We start from the raw sequence: 18,323 nt of genomic DNA on the forward strand, positions 1-18,323 counted from the left end.
ATATTGAAAATATGCTGTTAATTTCAGTAATGCCCTACAACAGTTTATGGGTATTTCCCTTTAAAAGTTATCACCCAACTGAATTCCTACTAAGAACTAGCAAGTAAGTGATTATCAAGAGGGAAAGAACAGAATTAAAATAAAGAAAATGGAGAGCTCAATTAAGAAGTACAAGATACTTAAATTCACCAAGAAGAGAACACCAGAGAATCATGAGTGATTTACCAAATTGACAGGGTGCAGCAGTAGGGAAAGAGCCAATGGTGGGAAAGGTAGCTTCCACTAAATAAAACTCCTTCTGTGGATGCCTGGGTGGCTCACTTGGTTAAGTGTCCGACTCCTGATCTTGGCTCAGGTCGTGAGATCAAGCCCCCCATTGGGCCCCTGGGTGTGCACCCAGCTTAAGATTCTCTCCCTCTGCCCCCACACCAAAACTCCTTTTATTTTGGCTGCATTCAGTAGTACCTCAGTGGGTAAGTTTAGAAAAGTTATAATTTCAGGATATATAATTACATAATGCATACTTGTATCTTATCTGCAACTTTCTAGTTTAATAAGGAAAGAACAAATGGGAAAAAAATGTTGGGCATTCTAATCAAGGTTTGAACAAAATGCAGTTTTAATGTGGAATGTCAGCACTAAAAAATTTTATGAATAATATGTATGATTATTATATCTCTAGAGTAGATTTATAATTAACCACTTTTCTTTTTTTAAAAAAAAATATTTTATTTATTTATTTGACGAGAGACGCAGTGAGAGAGGGAACACAAGCAGGGCAAGTGGGACAGGGAGAAGCAGGCCTCCCGCGGAGCAGGGAGCCCGATGTGGGGCTCGATCCCAGGACCCTGGGATCATGACCTGAGCAGAAGGCAGACGCTTAACGACTGAGCCACCCAGGCGCCCCTAACCACTTTTCTTAATATCCTTAATGCTTGCAAACTGGTCCCTACTGAACGGTTGAACAGGCAGGAGGACTTCTCTGAAAGAGAAAAAACTCTACAGGGATTTTTAAAGATTCTGTAGGACCTCAGCCATTCATTAAAACTGCTATGGTCCTATCTCTCCTGGAGTCCCTCACTGCATAGGGAATCGTATTGGACCGCCATGGGTCTCCAAGGTCATGTCCCAGGCAAGATCCTCTTGCAAGGTAAGGAACTGTAGTTTATCCCACAAGCAATCATAAATATATGACTGTAATATTTTCATAAATTTTTGATACCCACAACACACTGTAAAGAACGTCAATGCCTTTGCTGACCAAAGAGGAAGCATCCAGATTGGCATCATGGTAACGCATGGGGACGGAGCAGGGACCATCAGCCTGGCGGTTAAAACTGGAGCCTCTGAAATCGGACTGCCTCGACTTGAATGCTGGCTCTGCATGACCTTGGGCAAATTACTCTTCTAACCTTCTGTTTTCTCATACGTAAAACGAGGATAGTAACTACCTCTGTGGTGGACTTGTTGTAAATATCAACATGGGATAATATAAGTAAAGTGCTTAGAACAGTGCCTGGCATGTTACCATCCCTCAGTGAACGTCAGTAAAATCTTATAGCAGATAAAAGTGGGGTCTGACGAACGTGCAACAACGTAGATCAGCTGACAAGCAACTGTTGGTGGGTAAACTTCACACCTTCCCTCTAAGTGGAAACAACTGTAAGATTCCCAGGCTTGGTACCATATTAGAAAAATCACTTTTGGAAGCCAAATATCATGGTCTTCTCCCTAACCAACATAATAACAGGCAAATGAAACTGCTCTGTAACAAGATAAGGAATAAAATCTTTCATGAGGTACATATTATCAGTATGTATTTCATGTCTCCATTGCGTTTCAAATATAATTTCAGATTCGATTTGTTTTTTTTTTAAATTTGTGTTTGTTCACAGATCACACTGGTTCATACAATTAATTACATTCTTCAAAATCGATCTTATGAGAAAAATATAGGAATGTTACCATTTACCCTTACCTAGATGCTAATGTAATGTGACCTTTCTTAAAGTTAATGTGTGATTATGCATTTCTATTTCTTGAGCTGGATAACAATGAAAACCTTAGGTAAGCTTCAGAAAAAAAAAAAACAACATATCCATTAAATTATACTAAAACTTAAAATTCTGGTTTTTTTTTAACATTATGTTGTATCTATATTACTAACCAGAAATATCTTTGCCTGATTATGGAATACAGTTTGTTAAAATAACAGGAGTGTTATGGTTGTGCAAAACAAAATGGACAAGTTGACAACAAAAATTCATATTGCCAAAATATGACGTCTGTGAAAATTAATTTCAAGAAACTCCTACCACTAATTTGGTTGAGATCTTACTGGACAGATTTCAGCCCACATCAATTTGACAGTGCACTTGCAAATGACATAAAGAAAGTCATAAAAACGATGGCATGGGTGGAACTCTACATGGCATCAATGAGCACCATTTATCATCACATTACTGTAACCCTCTCCGGTGAGAGATGAGGGACTGCTCCTCCAATACCTTCTTCTAGAAATTGGCTCTTTTCCCAACCTTTTTTAATTCTCTTTAGCTTTCGGCTTACACATGGAAGGAGTAAAATGATCTTACCCAGAATTACAATTGAGGGCAAAACAAGAGCAAGAACGAAGTTTGGTGGGGTGTAAAACCGGTAGTACTCTTCTTCAAAAGCTCGTTTCCATCCATAAATTAAAACATGGAAAGTACTTATGAGCAGAGCGACATATCCAAGTGTAGACTTGGGTAGAGGAGGAAGAAAAAGAAACAGAGAATAAGGAACAAATTATTCAAACTCATAAATTAACCTGTCCAGCTACACCATACTTACAGTGTGCTAAAACTATTTTATCTTAAATTATTGAGCTACTCTTTGTTCTCTACTGAATTAAACAATTTTAATATTTCCATAAATTTCATATATATTTATTTATGTGTTTGCACATCTTATTTTATACAAATAAAGCCACACTGCATATAGTTTAATACTGATTATTATATCAAGAACCTTTTCCTCATGTCATTAAATATGAAAACATGACTCAAATGCTATATAATATTCTATTGAATGGATGTGTTATAAATTACTTAGTCATTCCTTTTTTGTTGATCATTTACTGTTTCCAACTTTCCTCCCCTATAAGCCCTTTTCTGTATTTTGGTTTATTTCCTTAGAACTTATTTCTAATAGGGGGATTACTGGTCAAAACATCTGGGTTTTCCTTAAGAGTACTGATGAAAACTGCAAAACTTCTTTACAAAGGTTATCCACATTTCCACCAGTTATGTGTATTAAAAAATATGTATATATATGTATATATATTCACATATATATATACATATATAATAAAATTAAGTGCTGAAAAGCATTCTCATGGGTATACACTCCCCCCACACCCTGCCCCACATATATATACTAGCTGGAGGTAAATATGAAAAATCTTATAGTATTAGCATGTAATATGAATAACATTTCAAACATGTGGTTTTATTGACCACATTAAATGAAATTATTAAGAGTACTTCCATTAAGCGGTTCATAGGTGAAAATCTAAAAGATCAGCATTCTGGGCTCCCTAAATTACTACGTTTGATTGCTTACTTTGAGAAATGGTCTCTGTAACATTACATCAGTCTAATGATGTAATGTCTAACTTCACTGGGAAAGGATCAACTCTCTAGCAGAAAGCTGTTCTGTTTTGCAGCTACTCATCTCAATTTAATGATCACTTGCACCCATCTAACACCTTTTATCAGAGGGCCTTCTATCTCTATTCAGGTGTGATTAAACTGACAGTCGGAAAAGTATTTATGTTTTCTTTCCTTCAAAAAGGAAAAATGAATTCAGATAGGGAGATGCCCTTAACTTGAATGAGCTCTTTAGATGACTTGGGGGGAAAAAAAAAAAAAAAAAAAAAAAAAATCAATTAGGGGAAAAAAAAAAAAAAAAAAAAAAAAAGCTCAAGCACATAGACAAACAAAACAAAACAGAATTGAGTGTACCACCAAGTGAGAGTCACCCACATATTGTGCTATAAACTATTTGGATACAACCAATACTGACTTTGTGATAATATAGGTGGGGTCTAAATTTGAGTTACATATTTTATAAATATGTACATTTATTAAGTAACTTACTGGAGAAGGTGAATGTTTATTAAAGAACACAGAGCTGTTTTGAAACCCTTTTGTATATACTCATAGACACATATATACAACTAATACACGAAATACATATACGAACAAGATTCATAAGGGTGGTTGCTTGTTGCAATCCATCAGCCCAGTTACCTAATTTGCCACTATTTGTGTCTGTGTGTTTACACACACATTTCTTTTACAATATTCAGACTGACCTCCCCACTTGAATTCAAATTAATGAGATTTTTCTAGACGGATCAGAGTGACTCAAAACATAAAGAAATTCTTCACTCATTGGTCAAGTAACAAACTGACTTTTGGCACTGAACTTGATCTAAGCTTACCCATCCCCCACCTTCATTTTTTTTCTTTTTAAAACAAACTTTATCCATAACACAGTAGGCAGTGCTATCAAAGTCTTCTAGTAGAATCCTGTACTGGTCTTTTGCTTGTTAAACCAGAATGGTCCTAGGCTGGCTTCCAGCAATTTTTGTTCCTTGAGCTAGATACATAAATGCAGCCCCAAAGGCATTCTTTTAAAAAAAAGCATATTTAAAATTAAACTGTACTTAACACTTAAATTCTATGCCGCCCAACCTCTCACCAAAAAAACCCACGTACCTGAATAAAACTGAATTCCCTCCAGTTTAAAGCATTGCTCACTGATGGGATAGAGGTGACTGCCAGGAGGGACAGTAAGCCAAGGCTCATTATGCCAAAGGAGATATACATTTCAATTCTCCAAACTTCTTCCTCGTTCCAAGAGTTTTCAATATTTGCATGAACCTAATGAGAGTAAATGTGAATTTCCTCTATTTGGCAGAATATTCACAGATTCAGCACAGTTCACTCTTGGCATAAGAATACATCATATATAGACATATTTAAGCTGTATTTTTTCAATTTAACAGACTGGGATGGAGAACCTATTACCGGATGGTATTGTGCCAGGTGTGGGGAAAAGAGAAGGGAGAGTTAAATAAAAGGAGGACTAAGAGTCTCTCTTTCCTTGCATACATGCGAGGGGGTGGGTAAATCTGCCACCTACACTGTCATACATCACAGTTACAGGGAGTCTGGAGTCCCAAGACCAGGAATGCCAAGTGGTTGGTTCCAAGGTGACATAAGAAAAGTACTGGCAGTTAGACTTAGTTTTGAGGTACTTTTCTAAGTTGGTTTAAACTCGGTTGACTATTTTGGGTACATCCTGGCTTTAGATCAACTTAGAATCCAGGAAGAGAATTTCTAAATTATGTATCTCTTTTTCTCACTTGAAGAATATTTGTATGTAATTTATTTCTTTTTTCTTACTTTCTTTTCCTCAGGAAGCTGAGATTTCCCTATGGATAAAGTGAGACTGAACGCAAATATTTATTCTCTTGAATTGCCTCACTGCTATACTTTTCCAACTGTCCTATTGCCTCATTCCTCTATAGTACTTTTCCAAATGTCTTTTCCTTACATTGATAATACATATATAATCAAGTCAGACTTGATTAACTCTGAATGTGTGGTATTCTCTATAGGGACTACTTTCAGAATTGTCTGTTGACATGTAAACAATATAATTAGAGTATAAATCAAAGGTTGGACTCCCTGGGCTAAAGCTTTGATTTAAATAAGTATCTATTCATGGATAACAGATTCTAACTTAACACAGTTTAACTCTGTCCAGTTCCAGTTAACCAAACAAACTTGGAATTTAAAAAAAAAAGAAAAGTTAGTTCTGAGCCTTAGGCCTCTGGAACAATCATACCAACATCCCGAAAAAAGCCACAGAGCTCCTCTGTGGAAAAAGGCTCTTATTATCTTGTTTGATGTCTACACAACAATACAGAACAGCAACATGCCTCGGTAGACCCAGAGCTTACAACCTGCACCTACCCGGCCTCCCAGTTCATTCATTCGTCCCACAGATAGACTTCGTGAGCGCCTTACTAGGTGCCAGGCACAGTTCTAGGCATTAGGCATCTATCAGTGAACAAAGCAGACAAAGGTCCCTCCTCTCATGAACGTACATTCCGATGAACTTACTTGCTGATAAGTCATGTTGAGAAACAAGTGTCTCTCTGACCTTCTCACTGGTAAGCAGTTTATTGTACATACAATAAACAAGGAAAACATAAAGTGTATCAGGAGGTGGTAAACGCTATTGAAAAAAGTGAAAGTAGAGCAGAGTAGGAGGGCCTCAGGGAGGGGGAGGGTAAGGGCTGAGGCGGAAGGAGCTTGAAGAATTTAAGATGTTGTCCAGGCTCGGCCTCCATGAGGGGCTGAGATCTGTGCAAACAACTCCACGCCCGGTGAGGGGGCTGGTGGAGCAGTTATCAAAGCCTTAGTATTCAGTTAAGAGAAGAAGGGTTTTAGAGAGACAATGGCTTAAAGAACATCAATTTACTAATTTTTTTCACATTATTTTAGGTTGAAACTGTTGAAACAGGCCTAAGTACCAAGCGCTACATACTTGGATCATGATGCCTTGGTTCCTTATGAAATGCAAAAGCTCCCATTTGTTTTGGTGCAGTGTCCTCGCTGTCACTGGTAAATGCTACATCAAACAGCATCAGTGAAACCCCTCATGTTACATTTGCTGAATGGGAATCATTGAGGAAACTCACTCGGCTCCATCATCAAGCTCCTTGCATGAAGCTTTGTGAGATTTTCGTTCAGAGCTGAGTGCTATAAAGGTTCGCGTGAGGAACTAAAGCTTCACCTGAGTGATTTCCTCCTCTTTTTGATAACAAAAGCCTTGTAAATGTATGCCTCCTGATCTTGGCTTCCTATTCTGTTTTGTATTTTCAGTGGTTCTAATTTTATCGCATATGTTTACTGAGAATTGCCTTATCATTTCACAGAACACAGCCAAATTAAACATTGAAATAACTGTTTAATGCTAAAAGCAATCACTGCAGTCATAACAAAAAAAAGGGAATGAAAAAACCTACTAACCCTTTATTTCTGTTCTTATTCTTCAAAGAAAGGTATAGTAGCAGCTTTTAGCCTAAATGATTTTGAATCGGCCACATAATTCTTATACAGAAACATTGTATAAAGAACAAATTCTTTCCCCTCCCTAAATATGCCAAAATTTCCATCACAAGGTCTGTAAAATTTGACACTATTTTAAATCTCACGTTTTACAGATTATAATGATAAGGTATTTTACTAGTATCTGAGGAATAACAAACATGTTCCCTACCTGCTGATAAGCCATGTTGAGAAACAAGTACCGCTCTGACCTTCTCATTGGTAAGCAGAGGCTGTAGGCAACATGGACCGAAGCGAAGAAAAAACTTAGTAATCCAAGCTGCTTTCTGCACTGTAACCAGGTCTCCAACCAAGGTGGAAATTTCCTATACTTGGTGCCGTAATAAAGCTGATAAGCAGCTCCCAGGAGACCTGCTAGGTATACCAGGGACAGCAAAGTAATGGCAACTATGGGCAAGGTTTTATTCACAATCTCAATAGGAATCTTGTAAAAATCACTCTGCTGGTTTCTAGCATATGGATGTATCACATCTCTGATGAAGGAATAAAGAAAGAAAAACGTGGCTAGGCTAATGGCGGCCACCACTGGCCCTCTCCAGAGAGTAAAGAGTCGCAGGGGTAAATTTTCAATCTCCCTGGCTGATGATAATGATCCCAAGTCAACAGGAATGAAATTCAGCTGACGGGCAAGTTCAATAACCTGTTGTCGAGCTTGAATATTGTTGCTGCATATATAGACCTGCGGCAAAAACAAAAGACTCATCAGTACTATTGTTTATAAAAATGGTGACGTTCACAAGGTCCACTTCATGTATGGAGCATGTGATGACCTCGAGTGATGCAAAAAGTTGAGATAAAGCATTTATTAACATATTAATCTATTTATTAATAGGTTAAAACAGTGTCATAGAAACAACAAAGTCCTTGCTACCTGTGATGACATGAAAATAAAATGCAGGAAAAACCTGCTGGAAACTGGGATTGGGGCGTCTGCAGGGGAAGGAAGGAGGAGGAAAGAAAGGTTTCTAGAACATGTGGTTCAGTAGCGGCAAGGTAAGGTCTAGGTGGAGTTCAGGGTAGGGTGGGCTCCCCAGGCTTCCGAGGACAATATCTTGTTCTAAGACTGCAGTGATTCTGTCTAGTAGAGGGATTACAAGCACTGTCCTTTACAGACATTCAGCAAGAGAGAAGATGGGCATGGACTTTGGATGGTTGAATTTGCAATTAAAAATCTCTAACTTATGTCACAATGCTGTACTATTTGTAAAATTTATCTTTGGCTTAGAAACCGATTCACCAAGTTATCTAAAAAACCATGAATAATCTCAAGTTATTATATTGCTTCATTGATCAGAATAAGAAATTCTTTCATCTGTAAATAAGGATACTATACCTGTGTGGGGAAAAAATGGTATTATAAGGCTTAATTTAAACGGTAAAGCAACTGCCATTATCTAAGATTAAGGTGTTACTTCTATATAATGAAGTGACGGGTGGGGGTGAGGTTGGACTTTCAAACTATCTAAACCTCTTAGAAATATTACTGTAGTTGAGAATTCAACAAATACTTGTTGAGCACAAATTCATTGCTGAAGTGAGCCACCCTTACTTATGGGTAGGTCAACTCACTCAGGGCTCGAAAAATATTGCCATAAAGTCTCTGGGTAACGTTTGGGGAAAACATATTCCTAAATATATCCCTGAAGATGTTTATATAAGGTCTCTGGAACAGACCACACTGAAATATTTGCATGCTAAAATCTGCATTATGCTGACAATGTAGAGCTCTTTGGATTATTAATCTTACCTAACGTTTGCCAGATGAATAACAAAGTCTATATTATTACACAAATTTTCATGAACTTCTAAAGTGGAGTGGGGAAGAATACCCATATTCCAAAGAAATAAAGAAAAGCATTCTAAATTAATTTATTACAGCTGTGACAATGCTGACCTTTTTTATTTCTTGTAAAAAAAAAAAAACAAACCCTGTAATAAAATTTAACTATAAATATAACCTATAAACTGTAACATTTAAATTGAAATAAATTTAAAATTCATTTAATTTACAAACCTAAATGTATAAATCAAACATTCATAACAAAGGCAGGACTATGGAATACAAATGAAACTACTTCTGTGGCTCACTTTGAATTCAATTCCATATTTTTTGTAGTTTGTATTTTTTGTAGTTGTTAAAGAATTAAAATTACCACAATTATGGGCAAAGGATTAAATTTAGGTTTATCCCTAGTTTGTTTGGTATGTATCCATTCCTAAACTTTGATGGATATCCAAAAGAAAAAAGGATTTAGAAAGTATATAATCTTTTACTAGTCTTCCAAATTAAAGGCTTGAAAGTGAATGGTTATCACAGTGATAACAATACTTGAATTCATTTTCTAAGACACTGAATCTAAGGCATGAACTGTCTTTATGAACAAAAATAATGAAAGTACTTTATCATCATGCTCACCTATAATGCATAACTACACCTTTAAAAAATATTTAAGGTGCATTATTTTATGTGTTTACTTATAAAAGCTCTCGTTCCCTAAAGGCATTGATGGAGCTCCCCATCTTCTTTATTCTCAAGTTGAACTAGATAGAACCCATACCCTAAAAAAGAACCTAAGAAATCCAATCTACCTCCCCACACAAATTAAAATCTACACTTTAAATAAAACGAACTGCACTGTTTTAAATTCTACGAATAATCTTCATAAAATAAAAAGGTTCTTCTAAAGCATTCTTCTTGAGGATCATACTAAATAGTGTTTCTTACACAGATGGAATACTGTTACGAAATAGCTGCCAGGAAGGAGGAGGGAGGGGGGGCGGGAGAGAGGAGAGTTGGGGAGATAGAGAGAGGTAGAAAAAAGACATATTCCTTATTGTTTCTATTTTTGAGGAAGCCAGGAGAGACCCAATGCAATGTGTCCCATTATTCGTCAGCCAACTTTGCCCTTTCCTGAATTAGCTGGTTATGACAGGAAAGTCCAAGTAATTTTCTCAGCTTTCCACATTATTTTATAGGGATAGAAATGTACCCTTACAAGGTCAGGACATGAATTTTCAGGGGCTCATACACGGTTTTCAAAATGATAATCATTGGAGAGTGTCAGAATGTGGTTTTTAAATGGATGACATTTGTTTCACTATATGAATACAAAATACCAGATAAATACCAATAAAATTGGGGATTAAGAAGTACAAACTTCCAGTTATAAGTAAGCCACAGAGATGAAAAGTACGGCAGAGGGAACATAGTCAATAGTACTTTAATAATGTTGTGCGGTGACAGATGGTGACCGCACTTCTCGTGGTGAGCACCGAGTGACGTACAGAATTGTCGAACCACCATCTTACATACCTGAAACTAATATAACACTGTATGTCAACTATGCTTCAATAATTAAATAAGAAATTAAAATTTTAAAAATAAAAAAAAAAATACATACCTGCCGGCTGGCGTCCTTAGGTCCTAACTGAAGTGCCCAAGCCGAGACAACATTAAAGCCTTTGACAATCAGGGAATCCGGGAATAATGAAGCCAAATATTCAGCATTGGATTCTGGGTATTGGTTTATCCTCATATTATTGCTCACATCAATCAGGATTTTACCCACAAGCAGATGTCTCAGGTCCCAAAGGGAGGTGTAATGTTCTCTATGTATAGCAACAAATATTATATTTGTTTTTGTGAGAGCATCTTCATGATGAGTGACATCAACCACATGAGGGAAAAATTCGGAAGCAAACTTGGGATTTCTACTTCCTATAACCACATGATAGCCACACCTAATAAGTCGAATCGTTAGCGATTTGGCAAAATCCCCACTTCCAATTACACCCACAGTGACCTTCCTTGCTTCTTTGATACCATTTATGCCATTCGGCAAAAAAGTTTCGCTAAGGTTCTTAGGGCTTCCCATCATAGAGATCGATTCCATGATACGGGCTCTTTCAAGATCACCAGAGAAATCCTAGGGGAGAGAAAATAAAATCATCAATTACCTATTACCAAGCATTCATCCACTTCCAGACATTATAATAACACCCCTCATTTCTAGGGGTAAAATATTTTGGCAAGCTATAAAAACCTTGAACCCAGCCAGACATAACTTGTAAGCTAACAAAGGATGTCAGAGTAGAAAAATGAACCGTCACAAAGTTGATATGCTAAAGTGGGGCTTCTAAAATTTTCATGTGCACATGAATCACCCGAGAATCTTGTTAAAATGCAGATTCTGATGCGGTAGGTCGGGAGTGAGGCCCGACAGTCTCCCTTTCCAACAAGCTGGTGCCAACGGCTGCTGGGCTCCTGACCTCTCTTCGAGAAGCAGAGCACAAAAGGCAAGAGACTGAAGTTTTCGCCTAGAATTTTTTTAAAAACACAGTTCTACCAAGTGATTACCCAGATCAGAGGCAGCCAGTCAGAAATGCCATTAGAGGTGGCGGGGACTGTGCTAGCATGTGAGGGTATACATGACAAGAGAAGACAGAAAAGCCACAAAAAAACCCTATTTAAAACTGGCTAGAATCATTCGGGGTGGAGTCTATAAATTATCCTAATACCTCAATAGCTAATGAGTGACCTTATTATTAAATGACAGTAAGATAAACCAGTTAATAAAAAATGAACCCCTCCCTGGCATTTAAATAATATTTTAAGAAAAACAGACTTTAAAATATAACAAAGGATTAATTAAATACCACTGACTTCTATCATTCATGATAGAAGGGATATTTCTCAAGAAATGATATTTCTTGAGAAAGTTTTCCAGTGAAAATGGGATTAGCAATGTTTTTATGGTCTTAAATTACACAATACTTAGGAAATCTTTTTCTTCCTCTTTTATTTGTTGGCTTCATAGAATACGACGCAGTTATTTTTCCTGAAAAAATCTGTCAAATTCTCTTTTACTTAAGTGACTAACATCTGAAATGTTGGTATTTGTAATAACTTGCTCAAGAAAACACATCAGATGGCCATGAATCAGTGTTGCTGTTGGATCTGAACAAAAAATACTCTTCCGTTCCATCCCCATTGTACAATTTCTTTTATGCTTACAGCAGATGTGGGTCACCACAGAGGATTTAATGGACTTTACAGGAACAGGTAGAATGCTTCAAAAAACATGTTTTGGGGTTTTTTACGAAAGTTAGAATTTAGACTAGACACAGAAAAACTCAACTTTTTACCCTACAAATGGATCACAATGATCACAATGACTCCAAAAAACCTGTAAGTTCATCTTTAGAAAAACAATATTACCTAATACTCATAAAGCACATTCTATGTACCAGCTGTTTGTGCTGTTTGTGTTAACAGACTGAACCCCACGACCGCTTTATGAGATAGGTGCTAATATTGTCATCCCATTTAGAAGATGAGGAAACTGAGGCAAGCAGAAGGTAATTAATTAATATGTCCAAGGTGATGAGTGCGAAAGTTGGGGAGCCAGGATTAGAACCCAGGCAGTCCAGCTAAGGCACGTGTCACTTTGGTGCAGGTACAGAATTTAAGGGCTTTTTCTTTAGGGGGGGTGGGGGGACAAGCTGGAACAGTGATGGTTGTGCTCAGGTTAGTATATTCTCCTTCTCTGGCCGTGGTTCACTCCTCAGCATTAGCTAGTGATCTTAATGTCTAACTCAGATCCTGGGAAAGGAGAAAACGCACTATTTTTGAATCTATTACACGTTTCATTTCACACTTTTCAAGATAGAAGGGGTGGTAATTATCTGTTCCCCATGCACTCAGAAGGCCAGGCAGAGGTCAGAGGCGCCGGAGTAATACAAAACATCAACATCCTCTTGGAGAGATCATTGGCTATCTTAGGAATCAAGAGGAGTTAAAGGAACCAGAAGTCATTAAATCAGTCCTCATTTCATTCAACGATCCAAGGTAACCTGGCCAACGTACCCCTAATCATATATGTTGCCTAAGGGGGAAAAGAGTTACTAGACTCACACATAGGAACCCAAGTGTCCTGCCTATATCCCAGTCCCGAGTTCTTCTGAGTAGAGATTGTGGCATCTCCCAAATTGCCCCATTGGCTTTCAAACACACAAGCAAGAGCGTGAGGCTTGCTGACTCTGCCTGGTGCTCTGGGAGTCACAGAGGATCCCATCACTTGAGTAAGTGGAGAGGCAGAATTGTAGTCTCAGAGCTACTAAAGCAGTGGTTCTCAGCTCTAGCTGCACACTGCAATGACCCAAGGAGCTTTAAAACACAGTGATACCTAGTCACCTCCACCCAGATTTGTGTTTAATTGCTCTGGAGTCCAGCTTGGGCATCAGGATTTTTTTTTTTAAGATCATCGGGTGTTCTAACGTGGCCACGTTTGAAAACAACTCTACTAAACGATTCAGGATTCAAGCCAATATTTAGTTTGGTATTTGGAAATAACAAATGTGGCATTTTGATCCTCATTTATGCTCATTTTTGCATTGTTGTTTGTAATAATGAAAAATAACACTAGCCAGAGAGTAACAGTTGCCCCGAATGCGGGAAGCTGAGGAACATGTGTGCTGCCCCGCCCCCTCTCCTCCTCTGGCAGAAGCAGTGTCAGAAGGACCACTCATTATTTTGCAATATCCCTTTCTCCGCTTTCTGGAAAGGTCAGTACCACTCCTTAAAATGTGTCATCCCACTGCACAGCATACTTTGTTCCCGTTGTTTCATAACATTCAGAATGGTCATAACATCCCAGAATGGTCCAGCAATGGTATCTTTTCTTTCTGTCTGACAAGGGACTCCAGCTCTCCAAGCATCAGAGGCCCTGCTGATTGGAGTGGATGGGTTTCAAAGTGGACTGACTTGCTCTAGAATGCTGCCTACCAAATTTCCATGTGAATATGAGATCTTGTTAAAATGCACATTCTGATTCTCTACGTCTGGCGTGAGGCTCAAGATGCTGTTTCTCCCAAGCTCTCAGGTGATGCCCCTGGTCCTAGTGATTCATGGGCCACACTTTGACTAGCAAGGCCCCAGAGTCTCTCTACCTTTTCATTTAATGCTATTCCCAGGTAATACAGACGAAAGAATTGAGAAGACTATGGCATTGAGGGAAAGTTTTGTTTTTGAGGTATTGAGGAGGAAGGACAGGCTGAGGCTTCTGAAATCTTGTTTTCTGAGTCTATTTCCTCTGTTACATGGGAAACAAAGAGGTTGTACTTGACGCCTGCAGTCCAATACTAAAACCCTTTTGTTTCCAAGTCTTAAAGCTATATAATAATAGTAATATCACTTTATATTTAACACTGTGACACTTCAACTTTATGAGCTTGATTTAAAAGTGTATTTAAGTAGCACATGGGTTCCTTGAAATTTCAAGGTCACAGTTTTCTTGAATGGCCATTTGACCTGCTGTTTGCATTTAATACTTCAAGTATTAAATCATCAGGGTCAAAGAACTGGATTATACTCAGCTATGTGGCCTCCTAAGATTTTGTTTAGAAGGGTTTCCTTGACATTCCTCTGGCTGAATGGCAGCTGTTATGCTATATAAATAGAACCTAATTTGTTTCACATATAAACATCTAGGGCATTAATTTGTCCTCAGAGATCTGGATGACATCTACAACCTGATGATTTAGATAGGTTATCAAGAAACTGTAATCCCCCAGAGCCACGAGGATGGGGTAGGTGTATTTTTGACTTTGCAAGGCCACATCTGAACCTTTCTTCTCCTTTCCTACAGACACTCAGCTCCTTCGAGGCTCGTGGCACCTCGTAACACCTCCCTCTAAGCACTGTTGTCCTCTACAGACTTCTAGCTTACTCTATCACTAGTGACTTTGACAAACATAGTCTTACACACACAGTCTTCCTCTCTGGGCCAACCAACAGTTGTCATCCTTCTCCAGGATGTCTTCATTCAAATGGATAAGGCGTTCAACCTCATGGCCTCTTGTTTACATCAGTCATTCATCAAAAACAATGAATCTCTGCTCCACCCCACTCAGTCATTCACTTTCTGACATCTCCAAACACCATCTCGGAGCCTTCCAATAATCTTAGTCAAAGAGTTGCAGTGATAATTCAAGTCAGCTGAAGAAAGCTGATGCACTGATCCACTCTTTTCTCACTCTCCATCAGCCTCCTCCTGGTTTCTCTTTACCCACCCTAGATTCCACAGCATATAGTTATGGTCACTTGCTTAAAAAGATCAACTCTTGTTAAGGACTAAATGCTTGTGTTCCCATCCCCACCCCCTGCTGCCTGCCACCTTGAATTCTTATACTGAAATCCTAACTCCCAATGGAAAGTATTAGAAAGTGTGGACTTTGGAAGGCGATTAGGTCATGAGGGTGGAACTCTCTTGAATGGAATTAGTGCCCTTATAAAATAGACCTTAGAGAGCTCTTTCTCTCTTTCTCCCAAGTGAGGACAGCAAGATGATAGTCTATGAACCAGGATGTGGGTCCCCACCAGACACTGAATCAGCCCTGTAAATAAGAATGCAATAAATATTCTTTGTTGTTGAATGTATCAAAAAAAATGTGAGGACCAAAAGACATGTAATAGGTCTATAGGTAAGATCCCTCTCTTTGCTGATCAAGACATGGCAGGCCAAAGTAAGTGATATGTCAATGTCATGGTTACTGGCTGAGCACTGAATAAACGCCTCTCCTCATGTCCTGATTGTGTCCTTTTTGGAAACTGCAGTCCTACTCTTTCCAACTTCTGAGGTACCCTCTTTCTCACCTTTCTTACTCATTTATGATCCTTTCTTTAAAATTGTATTTGCCTTCATCTGTGCTACATTTTCAGTATTAAAATATAATTACGCTCATTCACTACAAGTATATTTCCCATGTCACCAGTAAAACAAAAAGTGGCTTGAATACAGCTTTTCATTTCTTTTTTGTACAATTAGCTCAATTTATCATTGTTTATACTGTCTCAACCCCCCCCCAAAAAAAGACTGACTAGCTAAGTGAAAGAAACTGCAAACCATTTCTAAATAGCCTGCAAAATATCTAGGATGGGTATTGTTCTTCTGTAAATAGCTTTTAAGCTTGGAAATAAGAGAGGGAGAGATGCAAGGTAAAAAAATACAGACTCACCAAAAGAAAAAAAATAAACAGAGGAGATCAACACAACCAAGAAATAATAAAAGTGGAAAGACTGTGTGGGGGGTGGGGCCGGGCAGGGAGGCCTGGAGGAGGTGTTTTGGAGAGAATTTTAAGGGTCCCCAGGAGTGGGGCTGTTACTAGGACTCAGTCTTAATCCTGAGGGTGGGGGAAGGGGCAGGAGTTCAAATTCTACTTCTCCCAATTTCACCCACCACAGCGATGAGTGATAATTAACCATGGCCCGGAATAAGTTTTTCCATCTAAAAAACGAACTGCCTGAGGAGTAAAAACTGACACCAATCCTTCTCCAAGGGGTGGGGAAGATAATAAACGGAAATCTCTGGACAAAATTTTATCTCTCTGCTCTATTTTAAGAGCAAGATTTTTAGGGCATAATTTTCAACAAGTTTTGGCTGTGGCTGAACACGGGGCTCAAAGATAATTTAGGACACTTCAAAGAAGAGGCCAATTACCTCCTAACACATAATGGCCTTAACACACCAGGGTCGCATAATTGGCCAATAAACAAAATGACTACTAGAAATACTTTTTCGCAAAGCAGCGCTGCATGATATTCTGTGAGATGCGCCGCCTGAACCCAAAGTAGTAGCTAGACTATCAGGAAGGCGAAGGTAACCTGCCCGTCCTTTTCCTGTGGGGCACATCCTACCTGGGACGGTGTCTCTCCTGGCCTCCTTTCTCCCGGGCCCAGCCTCAGGACTTTCTGGGGAGCTCGCGGAAGACCAGGAGGAGTAGAAGGCGCAATCGGTGGAACAGACACCCTTCCCCCGCCTTCCCACTCCCCACCTCCCGGTGCCTGGAGATGAGGACGGACGCCCGCAGAGGGCGCGGAATCCGGGGAGGACCCAGGCAGCGTGTGGCGACGACTGCATCTTGACCCTCAACCCCGCCGCCACCACCTGGTCTCGCGCTCCTCCCCGACCCGCTCACCTCTGCGCCCCCCCACGCGGGGCTGGGGCGAGCCTGGCGGCTCTCCGGGCGCGGCGCCCACTCCCCCAGGGGCCCGCCCGGGCACCAGGGCCTAGGGACCGCGCCTCCGTCGGGCGGCTGCAGAGTGGCTGCCGCGGCTGTCGAGCTCCGGCTGCTTCCCCGCCTCCCCAAGCTGGCTCGCGTATTGCGGGAGAGGAGGAGGAGGAGGAGGAGGGAGGCGCGCGGAGGCCGGCCTCGCAGTGACGCGCCGCTAGGGGCTGCGCGCGGGGAGGGCGCCGAGCGCCGAGCGGGCCCGGGAACGCCGACCGGAGGGCCGCGCGGGTGGAGGTGGGGAGCGGTGCGGCGCCCGGGAGCTCGGAGGGGTCCGGGGGGGGGCCCAGAGAGAGCTGGGGGAGGACCGTGAGTGCCGACCCGGGCAAGCAGTGCCGCGGGGAGCTCGGCTGCTTCGCCCCAGCTTTGAGTATTCCCCGGCCTGGGAGCTGCGGAGTATTCGCCGCTTGCCTGCGCCCCGCACCCCGCCTTCAGTCTCCGCAAGGCTCCCCCGTGGTTCCTTTTGAAGCAGCTCTAGAAAAATCAAGCCCACTTCTCTACTCCACTGCTTTTGTGCTGCGTAGTCGCCTTTCCACTCTACACTTGGCTTTTTATTACGCCGTGCCCCACCCCCTCCCCGATCCCTCTTCCATACTCTCAGCTCCTGACAAGTCTCCAAGAAACTGCGCTTTTTTTTCCTCTACGTGTTCTTTTCCTCACCTCTACGCACCCAAACCATCTTTTGTCTGGATTGTGTCTTTGTAATAAAATGTTTAGAAATGCCCTTTCATGAACCATATTTTAAAACTCCCTCAGATAGAAGGATCCTCACAGCCGGCGGACTGCAGATTAGTCTGTTGACTTTGACCTTCACTGTAGCCGGTGCCAAGCTAGCTCCGGAGTTGGGGAACAGAGGGCTAGACCGGGAGTCAGGAGAACTTGTTCCTGGGAAAGCCACTTCACTCTCAGGGCCACAATGGCCTTGAATGCCCAGGGGATCTCTGAGCTTTAAGGGCTCTGGCTTTGGGATTCTGTAAATTTTCTCCCTGCAGATTACCAAGTAGTCATGACTCCTTTATGTTTTGCAAGAGATCTTTAATCTCACAATGAAAATCAATTTAGGAAAATTCT

The 18,323-nt window shown here is 40.3% G+C and overlaps 1 protein-coding gene and 1 long non-coding RNA gene across 3 annotated transcripts in view; one reads left to right on the plus strand and one right to left on the minus strand.

The window, feature by feature from the left end:
- Positions 1-18,323, plus strand: part of LOC116631064 — a 63,366-nt gene that overhangs the window by 9,365 nt on the left and 35,678 nt on the right. The window lies entirely within an intron of this gene.
- STEAP2 (STEAP2 metalloreductase) lies at positions 850-17,336 on the minus strand. Of its 2 annotated transcripts, none has more exons than XM_032402221.1 (5): positions 17,163-17,336; positions 10,589-11,113; positions 7,339-7,866; positions 4,764-4,928; positions 850-2,742 (listed from the first exon to the last, which is right to left on the minus strand). In XM_032402221.1, exons 2-5 carry the CDS (start codon positions 11,078-11,080, stop codon positions 2,455-2,457), a joined length of 1,473 nt encoding a protein of 490 aa, XP_032258112.1. In that variant the 5' UTR covers positions 11,081-11,113; positions 17,163-17,336; the 3' UTR covers positions 850-2,454. The 2 variants fall into 2 exon arrangements, with proteins under 2 accessions (XP_032258112.1, XP_032258114.1); XM_032402223.1 differs by lacking the exon at positions 17,163-17,336 and adding an exon at positions 16,882-17,139.

Source organism: Phoca vitulina, unplaced genomic scaffold (assembly GCF_004348235.1).
Source record: "Phoca vitulina isolate PV1807 unplaced genomic scaffold, GSC_HSeal_1.0 scaffold4, whole genome shotgun sequence".
Classification (NCBI taxonomy): domain Eukaryota; kingdom Metazoa; phylum Chordata; class Mammalia; order Carnivora; family Phocidae; genus Phoca; species Phoca vitulina.

Coding starts and splice junctions, on each gene's coding strand:
- STEAP2 (XM_032402221.1), bottom strand. CDS start 11,080: ATGGAATCGATCTCTATGATGGGAAGCCCTAAGAACCTTAGCGAAACT. Junction 4,929..7,338: donor TCAACATGGCTTATCAGCAG/GTAGGGAACATG, acceptor TACTCTCATTAG/GTTCATGCAAATATTGAAAA. Junction 2,743..4,763: donor GGGAATTCAGTTTTATTCAG/GTACGTGGGTTT, acceptor CCTCTACCCAAG/TCTACACTTGGATATGTCGC.